Source organism: Rhopalosiphum maidis, chromosome 4 (genome assembly GCF_003676215.2).
Source record: "Rhopalosiphum maidis isolate BTI-1 chromosome 4, ASM367621v3, whole genome shotgun sequence".
Classification (NCBI taxonomy): domain Eukaryota; kingdom Metazoa; phylum Arthropoda; class Insecta; order Hemiptera; family Aphididae; genus Rhopalosiphum; species Rhopalosiphum maidis.
The window spans coordinates 45,675,551-45,689,316 of NC_040880.1; the positions used below are offsets into that span (position 1 = coordinate 45,675,551).

The 13,766-nt window shown below is 25.5% G+C and overlaps 2 protein-coding genes across 2 annotated transcripts; both read left to right on the forward strand.

Moving 5' to 3' along the window:
* Positions 1-7,347: 7,347 nt before the first annotated feature.
* Positions 7,348-8,909, forward strand: LOC113556982 (pinin). The gene has a single exon (XM_026962228.1). The coding sequence runs from the start codon at positions 7,573-7,575 to the stop codon at positions 8,650-8,652; it is 1,080 nt and encodes a 359-aa protein (XP_026818029.1). The 5' UTR covers positions 7,348-7,572; the 3' UTR covers positions 8,653-8,909.
* A 3,563-nt stretch (positions 8,910-12,472) lies between these two features.
* LOC113557505 (V-type proton ATPase subunit F) lies at positions 12,473-13,451 on the forward strand. Its single transcript, XM_026963070.1, has 5 exons — positions 12,473-12,662; positions 12,814-12,895; positions 12,956-13,038; positions 13,103-13,225; positions 13,306-13,451. The coding sequence occupies exons 1-5, from the start codon at positions 12,609-12,611 to the stop codon at positions 13,330-13,332; spliced, it is 369 nt and encodes a 122-aa protein (XP_026818871.1). The 5' UTR covers positions 12,473-12,608; the 3' UTR covers positions 13,333-13,451.
* Positions 13,452-13,766: the final 315 nt, after the last annotated feature.

Consider the following 13,766-nt stretch of genomic DNA (forward strand, 5'->3'; position numbering starts at 1 on the left):
ATATAAGCTTATAATTTATGTTATAGAAAATTACAAATGCACACGCCCGCGTATAATATAATATATATAATAATCATCATTTTATACAACTATACAAGGTGATTCTTTTTACAAACATTACAAACTGATGACCAAATTTTTTCCTGGTAAAAAAGTGTATATAAAAAATTATTTTTTACATAAATTTAAGTCATTCCAATACTTGTTGCGTCGTTTTTTAAATTTTTTTTTAAGGTTTACACCTTACTTTGTTTCTTATTTTGAAGTAGAATATTGTACTAGAATACTGCTAAGGATTCCGATAAAGGATGAAGGTGTATGTATCTTATTTATTAGATTATATCTTACTACATTTACCTGTTACCATAAACATTTACCGAGAATATAATTGTATCAATAAAGAATCACTCTGTATATAATATCTACGTACATTATGTATATTGTCCCGTGTCCGTTCCGCTATAGTTACCTATAGTACCTACTATACCTATCCATACCGCTGCTACCGAACAGACGGGTCTTGACGAAACTATACATACAATTGAGTTGGTAGGTATATTATACATATATAATATGTATAATAATATATTTATATTATATATCTGTAGGTATATTTTATACCTATAGATATTATATATAAATTATAACTATACATATATATGTGTGTGTGTGTGTATAATAATAGTGTAGTTGTGTGAGTACCTATATACCTACGTGGCTACGTGTGTAATGTGTATATGTAGTGATATCTGTGTAGGTACTATTATTACCTATATATATGTTATATAAAATATATAATAACGTGACGAGTACGCGCGTATTGTGTTTATAGACCTCGGACAGGTTCTGCGTGTAAAAGTGTTGTCATTGTGTATAGGCACGATTTTACTACACTTATACTTGTGTATAAATATAATAATATAATATAATATATATTTATAATTTTTTTTTTAGAGCTCCGCAATCACTGGTAGAATATTATAATATGTAACAGTAACTTTGACCATATACCTGTAGGTATATATCGTCTATACTCTATATTTCTATTTTCTACATATTTTATAGTATATTTATGAGTATCCCCTAAAAATTAGATGTTATGAATACTATTGTATACTCTTAAATACTATTGTTATTGTAATGCACTAGGTATAGACGTATAATAAATAATAATACATATAGGTAGGTATAATATGTATACAGATCAATAGGTAATATTATCAGTATGATCTACACAGCCTATATTAAAGGTACAAAATTATAGAACATCGTCGAGATTCGAATAAACGATTTTCGGGAGAAATCTATACTATTTAGTATTTTTATAATGAATTATTGTAATAATAATACATGTCGTACTGAAATAAACTATCGCGAATAATACAAATTAACTATACCTACTTAAACCTACGATTTTACGAGGACTTTATCTTGAAGAAAATATGATGTATCATGACTCATTTTATTTATTTTAATATTTAGTTACGAAATAATTCATGGTTATACATATCCAATAGCGTAAATAGTCGTATTTTAAATCTATTTTACCTATTTTACGTTAACATATATCATATGATTCTTTATACATTAAAATTAATATATTTTATTTATTTATAGTTTTAAAAAACAATAAGAATAACCATTATTATAGGATATAATATATATTTTCTGAATCTTGAAGTAATTCTCAAATAAAATAGTGCAATAAGTGCGACTAGCTTTATTTTAAAATTTGCATTACCTATGTATACTATATTGTATACATAATCCATATGACACGCTACATGAATGATCATTATTTAATAATAATTTAATGATTATCATTATTTGCAAGCTTCATACGTATAGTAACTAGTGAGTCAATTTGAATATATGTACAATTTGAATAAAAAGCTTTCGTTGGGTGTAATACTGTCTAGTTACATTTTTAATGATGATAATTAAAAGATTTAAGAATAATAAGATAAGATGAATAAAATATATTGCATATTATAATAAAACTACAAAGTAAATTTTGTTTACTTTACAAGTATATAGAATGTACAAATACTACAATAAATTTAGTTTTAGTGCGGGCCACTTAATGGTTACCACTTACCGCTGCTATATAAGGCAATCTTTAAACGAAATATTTTTCAGATTTAGTTGTAAAGTTTTGAGTTTAAAGTTACATAATAATTAAAAGGTATATGACTGTATAAGTATAACTTTAAACTCAAAAATATATAGTTTAACAAAATATACACAACAATTAATTATATTGGCAGTTGCATTTACCAAATTATTATTAGGTATAACGTATAAATAAAAAAAATCGTATTGCCGACCCCGAACTGGACCCTAATAAACTCTATACGCCGCAGGTATACATTAGAATTTAATACACTTATACAGTTATACAAAATAATATGGTAAATATTAAAATGCACAGAAAGAAGCCCGAGGATTTCCTATATTAATATGTATATGACATTATATTATAGAACAGCTTAATTTACCTGTACGTGTACGGTATATAGGTAACTATAACTCGTCTCAAGTAGTAAGCACCACCTTAAAATAGAGAAGCCCTAATTGACTATACATGCATCTATGGTAGTCATTGCAATATACTAGTGGTATACTGTTATTTACATTATACATACTACATATACCTATGTCAACAAGTCATGCATATAATGTAATACGTATTTTGTATTATAATATCCTACCTTTAAAATATCTAGTTCAGTATAGCCCGCATGCATATTTATAGTTCAAAATTTAATATATCTCTTGCAAATTTATTTATGATAATAATACAAGAGCTAGCTACATTAAAAGTATAAAATACGCATAGATATATTTTAATATGTTTATTACCTATATTATGTGTATTTACCATAAATTAGTAACTCCAAAATTACTATATGATATGATCCGTTTAAATACAAGTTATTGAAAACAATGAAAATTATAAATTGGATGATGAATATGACTGAAATGTTAACGTGATCTCATTATAATAATATATAATATTAGGTATACATTAAATATTACATTTATTGTATTTCTTATAAAATACTTCTATTACAAAATGTACAAAATAAAATATATTATACAGGTAATAATTAACAATGTGTAATTAATTTAACAGTAAACACAATATATTATATCAAAAAGTATAAATATGGCTTGTTTTGGTCAATTATATCTTGTAGGAATATAGACAATAGACGTTTGAATTTTTCTACTTTTTTAAGTTTTTTCCATAAATATTAATAAAATGTTTAAACTCCGCTAAAAATTATATACTATTCAGTACTAAATACAATAATAAGTTGTTCGTAAGCTGGAATTAAAAAAGAGTTTATTTAAAATATACATTAATTTTGTATAAACGTTTATAGTTAGAATTTCGACCAACTCTAGATAAATACTTATAATGGAATTGAATTATCATAATTCGATTATGAATTTGTAAGTCACAGAGATTGATATTCTATAAGACTATAAATGTGAATAAGTAATCGAACTTTAAAAAATTTTTATCTTGAGAGTCCTTATTGTATTTTATAATTTGCATGTACATTCTAATAAATCTGATTATTCTGATTAGTGTAGACTGTAGGTACAAATAACTACAAAATTGTATTGGTCATTATAATAACTTGTTTAAAAAATATTTATTTCATTGTGCTGTCATCAGAATAGATTAAATAATTGATTTTATTATTTAAGTGTAATTAAAGGAAATATTAAAATAATAATAATGTAATTGAAATATTTGTGTATCAAACTTATAAACCTAATAATTTACTTGTTAAATATTATTCATAAAAAGTTTAATGGTGAACGCTTTTAAGTTTTAATATACATAAGGTATGGACTATGATGGGTTTATATATATATATATATTAGTACTTATAGTATAATGGTATAAAAATAAGGTTTCATTTGGTAATAAAATATTATGTAGACAAGTATTAAGTAAGTAGACAATCGTGTAGTCTGTAGGACTGCAGATAAAATGATATAAACCTATTACATTTACAGGTAGAGTAGGTAGTCCATAAACACAAATATACTAACATCTAACATTTAAATTATTGTTTGTATATCATACAATATTGGATATGATATTATAAACTCGAGGAGAAGAGTTTGATGATTCCTCGAAATTTTGTCTAGATAGATAAATTTTATTATGTGTTGTAATGTTGTGTATGTATATATATATATATATATATGTATGTAATACTAGAGCTATAATAGTATATACTTGTATATTTTACCAAACAGTCATGTTTAATAAATATTTCATATTATGTTTATAAATTTAGTTTTTGAAAGTCAATTCTTATTTCTTCCATGTTTATTATTAAATATTTATGTTAGAAATCAAAATCGATATAATTAGTGGTTAGAAATAGTATACAACATTTAAATGTAATTATAATAGTTATATTTATATACAATATAATTTATTTAATTTGATGATAAATGATAAATGATGATTTATTAATTAGCCAAATAATTTAATAATTTTTTACTGTATTTTTCAAATTAATTTAAAACTAAATATGATCTTAAACTAAAAATCTATATTAACTTATATATATATAAAATATTTATACATGGCCTACCAATATTTTAGTGAACATAACACCTATTGTAATAGTTAAAAAAACAAAAAATATTAGTACTGTTTATACTATTTGAATGGGATTTTTTTCAAAGTCGATATCAAAGATTAAAAGGAAATGTGAAATGCCTAGAAATACAATCTAAAAAAATATTACCTATATCAACCACTGAAACTGAACCACAACACCAGAAAATACCAATTTGTGTTAAACAGAATAAGAATTGAACATACTTACATAATTGTAAATATAGTTAATAAAACGTAATAATTATTAGTGTTATTAAAGCTATTTTGATTCCAAAATAAAAATATATATTAATTGTTGATGTTTTGATAGAAACAGTAAACACTTTTTGATATATATATATATATTGTAGTTTAAATCAACGTTTTATATTACTAACTATAAAATCCGACTATACTCGAGAAAAAATTAACAAACATAAAATACAGTGCTATATAAATGTGTTTAGGTTTCGGTGTGTTTCTGTTCACAGCCCACAGGCAAATCGTCATTGAAATATTTCGCTTTGGCTTCATAATAATTTGATTGCATATAGGCTATAGGAATATTTAATATATAGCGTATGGTAGATTTTAGAACATATTTACTGTAACTACTCTTTAAATTTTCCTGATATCTTTAAGAAAGTAAGAATGAATAGTGAGTCGTTTAGTCTACACCATTTTTTGTTTTATAATTTTTATTTCTATATAACTAAGTACCTAATTAATAATCTACTAATATTAGCAACAATAGCGACCCTATGAAAAATAAAAACTTATTCAATTTTTATGAGCTAAACCGAAATTTATTTGTAAGACATCTTATATATTTCTGATTATTTTAATATATAACGAACGAATTTCAAAAGAGTAGATAATTATTAATTAGTTACAACTATTTAAAGTTTTTATAGCAGAATGGAGTGGCACAAGAGTAGGTACCTGAGTACCTCCTAAAATATTGGTCCACACATATACCTAGATATACATTCAAAACTTTAAATACCTATTGGCTATTGATAAGTTGCCAGTGATAACTAATACTTGGACTTTATAACAATAAAAAATTGCTATAAAATAATGGTCTATAATAATATAATTAATCAATATTTAAATATGTCTTATTAATTATAATTTATAATAGGTATGTCTATAGTATCCATATTTTTTTCGTCTAAAACTTATTGCCAAGATATATGCTTATTGAATACAATTTTTAATACACACGTTATAACGTATATTATGATTTAATATATAAGTAACATATAAATAAATGATAATAAATCTCACATGTTTTTTATTACTACTACATATTACTAGTATTTAAATATAACGACTAATTTAAAAACTTCTCACCTTCACCATAAGCTCTGCTTATAGAAGGTCGAGGTGAGCAAACAAACTTATTTCATGTATTGTTTAATGAAACTTTTCTTTTTTCATATGTCATTTGTTTGCAAATATATATATTATTATTATTAATATATTAAAATATATAAATACCACGTAGTACGTAGTTATTTTAATCCATAAACCCAACAGACCACCACAAGATATAAGGCCTCGCATAGACCTGTTATAAGTCTTCTCCCACCTTTTCTAAAATATTCGAAAAAATCCTTTTAAAAAGGCTCTGCCCTTTAGTTTCGCAAACAGCATAATATTATTTATCCAATTTGGATTTAAACCAAAATACTCGACCATAGATGATAGATCAATTACATAGGAGTATAGGACAGTCGATACTATATTTAGCTCTTTGAAAGAAAAACAATTCTGTATAGCAGTATTTGCCAAGCCTTTGATTAGGTTTGGCATTGTACAAACTTAAAAAGTTTCTACCCGCCTTCTACTTTTTCTTTATTAAATCCTATCAAACAAACCTCTATTTTACGCTTTTACCGTCCGTTTAAATACTATATCTACTCAACACAATTAAAGTAGGAGTCCCTAGTCCCTCAAGGAAGCGATATATCCATAAGCTATTTTATACATCCCTAGGCAATAGGCACATATATGTTGACGACATACTAATAACCGCTTCTCACAAAAGCCACGTCACAGCTGGTGATGAATCAATTTTTAGATCAGAATAAAACTACCATTTGACCACCCATGTGCACACAGCTATTTTAATCTACATTTTTTTCATAGTATAAATATATTATTATTAAAAACTTCTGATCGCACTAAATTCATTGCCCGGTACGTATACCTACTCATTTAAGTCTTTATAGTCAATTGCCTGAAAAAACTTACTTTGGCATGCTACTGGCTGGTGATATGATTCAAAACTATGATTAGTCTGTGAGCGAACATATTGTGGAAAATCAAAATAAATTAATCTAAATTTATTTAAGTAAACTTTTCACTAAGAAATATCAACTCGCCACAAACAGCGAGTAAAATCTAATAGAAAGGTTTGTAAGTACATATGCAGTAACGCTAACCCTCTGGGTTGTAATGTATACCTAATTTTTTTTTATATCGCAATGATTTGTTTCTAAGGGATTAATTTTTAAAAACACCATTACACTGAAAGCCTAACAATAATACTATTTAACATAAAGTAACGTAACATATAATAATTTAAAAAAACGCGGAACATTTTGTATATCATACCCCTCATTCGAGAACCATACCATGTTTGTATAACAACAATAGATAAACACACGCTTTGACAAACATGATAACAGGCGAGCAACTATTCAAAGAGTTTCATTAGTTTGTTTTCATTTTGACTTGGTTAAGTCATATATTTTCGGCATATTTTTGAGTATAAGTAATTATCAAGAAATTATTTATTTTTATTGAAATATATTTAAATTGAGTGCCATGCTGACTGATTTCTAAAAAGTAACAGGTATATAGTATTTATTACAATCATATTTGCATTTCACAAAAAGGCAATCCTATTTACTTGTTTTGTTAATATTATCATGACTACTCTACTGGATCGTTTGCAAGAACATTTAGTAAAGAAACGACAAGGGTTGAATGATGTACATGAAACGCTAAAAAAAATTACTGGTCGTGATACATTTGACGATCATTTAAACCACGGTAAATTTAACAAACGACCACAGGTAGGTGGAGACCAAAAACTACAATTCAGAGAGTCAATAAAGAAAGATGTTAAGCGATTACGAGATAACAATAAGCTTTCCTTTAAAAATGATAATCAGAATCGTAAGGTTTTTGTTAACCCTAATGAAACATCAAAAATTTTTAAAAATGGAAATAATTCGGGTAGAATATCAGCTAAGGATCGTTTAGGGACAATTGTTGCAGATGAACACGAAAAACCAATAAAGGAAGAATTTGATGATGACGAAGATATGGATGATGATTCTACGCCCAAAAAGACTCTTCAATCGCAAGTCATGTTGTCCTCTAAAATTATGAAATCTCGTACTGAAGTATTGGCTGCTCAACAAGGTGATCAAGTGACTAAAGAACGAAATCGTCGTATGTTTGGATCATTATTAGGTACTTTACAAAAGTTTAAAAAAGAAGAAACTCAGTTAAAAGATAAAGAAGAGAAAAAAGCTAAAATTGAAAGAAGATTAGAAGAAGAAGCATTGAAAGAGAAAGAATCATTAGTTCTTAGGAAACGAGAATTATTTATGCAAAGAAAACAGCAACAGAGAGATATAAAAAATATAGAGATTAAAATGGGATTGGTAAGAAATTTTGAAATATTTGAACGCCAAATAAATTGCACAATGAATTTTATTAAAACTGAATTTGATCCTTCGGTGTTTTACTTGCCTAAAATACATAACGAAAAGACTGAAAAAAAATTAAGTAAAACGCGCTCATATTTGAGTAATATATTAGGAAAGAAAAGGAATATGGTTGAAAGTCAAATTGAGAAGTTATTAAAACCTGATGATGAACAAATGGAGTTTGATGACAGAGTGGAAGATGGAGAAGTAAGAGTAGCTGATGAAGAAGAAGATGCGGATGTAGATGTTTATGAAAGGCATCAAGATAATGAAACTTTTAACTATGATTAAAAGTAATTTTTAATGACAAGTACAATGAACTCAATATTTTGTATATTTTATTGTAAATATTGTTTTTGCACCTTCGACTTTGTTTTAAATAATTAATACAATCTTGAGTTGAGCTCATTTATTTGTAGACTAAACCTTTTTTAAATACATTTATTTATTTTGGTATTTGAATATTTTATAAAAATATGGAAATTACATGCCATTTTAGTTTCTTGTGTTTAAAATTAATATTATGTAATTTATCATAAGTGTTAGTTAGTCATCCATTGAGTTTGTCTTAATATGTATACCTTAATTTAAAGGTCATAATTTCTGTATTAAATTAATTTTATTTATAATATTAAATTAAATCGTTACTTCTGCGATCTTTTAACTAAATGTTATTATTTTAGGTTTATTCTTAAAATTAGATTTACATGCTTATTGTTCAAACTGGTCATATAACAAAACATTTTAATTTTTAAACAATAAAAAAGAAATTATCTAAATGTTACTACTACAAATGTTATTAAAATGCATTATTTATACATTTAAAAACAAATGTAAAATATTCATAATTGTTCTCTATTAATCATGTTATACTGAAATAATAACTACCTACTATTTAAATACAAATAATAAACTTATATTAATCATATCAAATCAGAAGAGTGCATTTGGTATTACAGGGTATCACTTATTGCCCTAGTTTTACCCTAGAAAATAACTTAACGAGTGATTTGTTTTTAATTTCCACCAACCAATACCATTTAAAATTAAATTTGATGTATAAAAATCTTTTTTTGTTTCATGGTTCAAGAAAAGAAAAGAAAATATTTTATTATTGGAGGTCTTTCTAAAGAAATAATACCAATATTTTATTGGGTGTTAGAGGTTTTGTTAAGGTATTGGAAAGGAATTCACCCTCTTTACACAGGAGCATAATATGCAAGGTGGGATGTGGGGGTCAGATTTACCCATAGGACTTTTATTAAATTTTATAAAATAATGTCCCTAGCGTAAGAATGTTACAAGAATATATATAAAAATATTGCTAAAATTGTACATTTTTATTATGTCACATCCAAAAGACGGCACTGTTAAACTAATGAGTAATCAGTAATCATATAGTATTATACTTATTTCATATAAATATATAATACGTCTATATTATATTTTAAGAATAATATTCATTTTGAACTTGGGTAGTATAACAGTTTGTTATCTTGTAATTGTGAAATAGTTAAAGTGGAAAGTAAGGTGAGATATTAAAATGTTAAAGGATTGTGTGCTTTAAATAATGATAATATATCATAAGACATTTTATGTATTTTTAACAGGTGTATATTTTGACTTTAACTATATAAAATATTTTTTGAAAAATGTATTAAAAAACAAAAACTTGGTTGTTTTATAAATAATTTATTTATATGTAAATAATAAAATGCCGAAAACAGTTTTAATAATGACTAATTATTGTTAAAAGATTACAAAACTCTTTTAAACTGTATTGTAAACCTTATTTAAAGATATCAAATATTAATAAATAATAAGTAATTGTTAAAACAATAATCATGTGTATATACAAAATTTATATTTTATTATAATTTAAAAATTATAGGTATAAGTAAGTTTTATTAGACTAGTACAATATGATTTTGTATCCGATGTCCTACAAATTGTGTTTATTTAATTGCAAGGTCTTATTATTTAATATCAAGGTGTTACGTTTAGTTAATTTAAAAGTTATTCTATAAAAAGTTAATCAAGTCATGAAATTTTTAAAATAAAAATAAATTTAAATAAATAAATTAAGTTACACATGTTAAGTTGAAAATTTACTAAGTTAAGCTAAAAGTTATTTATCCTAAATAACCCAACCTCATATTTTGTACAAACTGGAAAACAATTGAGATTTGGAGTACACTAAAAATTAGTACAAGGAAGCTTACTAAAAAAATAATCAACTGATAAATGTTTTTTACATTAGAAAAATATAATTAATTACAAGAACCATTTATTATATTTTAATAATACAGTTTTTTTAAAGTGATCATTAGCCGTTATCTATAGATCCTTTTAGCAGTTAATCACCAGTACTTTATAGTAACTATTGTGGTATTGTATTTTATAAATAATTTGTATAGGTATGATAGCTCCAAAATATTTAATACATAATATGTTAATAGTTTTTCATGAAAAACTTTTTAAAATTAACTTAAATTGTAGCCAAGTAAGTTAAATTAAAATAATTTGTATCTAAAAGTCACTTAGTTACAAATATAGAATTATTAATTAGGAAAATTTAAATTACTTAATTGAACTTTTAACTATGGTTACTATCTAGCCTATACTTTGGAATATTTAAATATTAGTTTTTTGGTGTAGTTATGAATGTTGAATATGTCACTAATCATGATTAGTTTGCTTTAAATAATTGTAAGCCATTAAATCAACCTTTTTAATCAAATTATTCAAATATGTGTGTATCATTCGGTACTTAGTCACAGAATTGTATCACAGAATAGATCATAGAATTGGGGTCTTGGGGATGAATTCTTTTCATCATAAAGTCGTTAAGTGATAGTAACGAGGTAATTGTAAAATAATATGTATATTTTTCTTATTAAATATAGGTAGGTAGGTAATGATTTTTTTATAGTCACTAGTCATATTTCTTTACCGTATTGGAATAATGTTGCTATTATAAGGAATGCCGAATGGGGTTAATAACAGAAATAACTGAACATTTATAAATTAAATTTGTACGCTCATTTAATTATGTACACTTACAATATAGTAGTCTCAAAAACGTACAGGTTTTTAAAAAGGAACGCGTTTTCATTCCTTTAATTTTTATTATACGATTTAAGCGATTGTCAATGGTGTTTTTTTTGTTGACAACTTTTTAACCAGAAATAATCGGCTAATTTTTATGTTCAATACTTTTATTGTTAATCAGTTAAATGATCTCAGATTCAACGTTGAAGGTATAAGTTTTTGAAATTTTCTCACAAAAATCAATGGATAGGATTCTTATCTACGTAAGGAAAAACTAACGGCACAGAATAAAATAATAACAGAAAGTAGCGGAAACAGGAGTCAAAAAGGTAAAATAAGTTATGGACTACATCACGGATAAAAATAACGTGGCCAATACCAAGCTTATCATCAAATTATCAACATTCTACTTTTTTTTCAAATTTAATTTATTTTCTATCCTAAAAAATGGAATTTATGTGGCAATGTATTAGTGAATAAAAACCTTGATGAAAAGATACCAAATTACCAACATTAAATAATATTATATTTTAGAAAATATTATTATTAAAAAAATGTTTTTTTTTTTTTATAATTTGAGGAACGAACATTTTTGTTCAAGTTCCTCAAAACCAGGAACTTTTTCCCGTTCCTCGTTCCAAGCTTCGTCCCTATAAAATTAACGTGTTTCAGGAACGCGTTCCTTCCCAAATTTCCAACACTGAGTACAGAATATTATAGAATATATGAAGTAGCCAAGTAGATTATAACTTATAAGTTATAACCAATAATGCAAATATCAGTTTTAGCTCTATATCAACCCATAAAGTTCGGGGGCATCTAAGCCCAATGTGCACAATTATTAAATAAATCATATTGGTTTATTTCTACCAAATACTGTAAATCAGTAAATGATAAATTTACAATATTTCATACTTGTTTCATGGTTTTGACTCTTGGTGATAGGCAAAGATATATTCTATGTTGTTGGGCGGGCCGGCATGAGTTGTTATCAATTATTGAGGATAAAAGATAAAATCATATGTTTGATTGATATTATCAGTAGAAAATTAATAAATGATAAGGGCGTTCTCACTTTCACGCTCTAGTGTGAACTGTGACTTTACTATAATACTCTTTAAATTGGGAAAATTATATGTAAACGATTTTAAGTTCAGAATTTTATTGTACCGAAACTAATAACCATATTATTGAAAATGGCCATGCACTCAGCAGTTAAGGGTAAATTATTGGCTGTGATCGGAGATGAAGTAAGTATGGTTACAAAAGTAATTGCTGTTTATTATACACGATAAACGTACAGGAGACCCGCCCTTTTCGATTGATGAATGAATATTTTTTTTCGATTTTTTGCTGTAAATAATTTCTTGCGCCCTTATTTATGATTTATTTTTGTTCTAGGACACATGTGTTGGTTTTTTGTTGGGTGGTATCGGTGAAATAAACAAACACAGGCACTCAAATTTTATGGTTGTTGATAAAAGTAATGTTTTGTATTGAAACACATTGAAACTGGTTTTAATCTATTTGTATTGTTATTTAGATACAGCAATAATTGATATTGAAGAATGTTTCAAAGGGTTTGTCAAACGGGATGACATTGACATAATACTTATTAACCAAAATGTAAGCAATAATAGTGATGTCTTCACATTTGATATGAAAAGTATTTTGTTTTAATTATTGACAGGTTGCTGAAATGATTCGTCATGTAATTGAAGGACACACACAACCGATCCCAGCCGTTCTTGAAATTCCTTCCAAGGACCACCCTTATGACGCTAGTAAAGATTCAATTTTGCGTCGTGCCAAAGTGAGTACTATACCACGTCTGATGTTTTGCAATTTTCTATTTTATATTGGATGTATAATTATTGTTTTGTTTGATTTTAGGGAATGTTTAATCCAGAGGATGTATGATAAATTTATATACCAAATTATTTTATCATTTGTTTTTATTGTTAGATAGGTCACTTTTATTTTAACATTCCATTTCAAATTATTTATTATATATTCATATATCCAGTAATATGTTGATTAAAAATGTATTGTTTAATAAGACAACAATAGTTCACATTAAAATAAGTAAACTGAAGTGTCCTACATTATATGTATGTTTCATATTTTACAATGCAATTATAAAATAAAAATGTTATTGTATTAAAAAAAAATTAAGATGTGGAAAATTACGGCTTATTCATAAAAATTGTAAATATCAAATTATCCAGATCATTCAACATGTTTTTCCTTAAAATCCTTTCACTAAGTAAAAAATTGTTAATAATAAAAAAAGTCTATAAGTATAATGCCAACGCATTTATTTTGTATACAAAATAAATAAAAATCAAAATTTT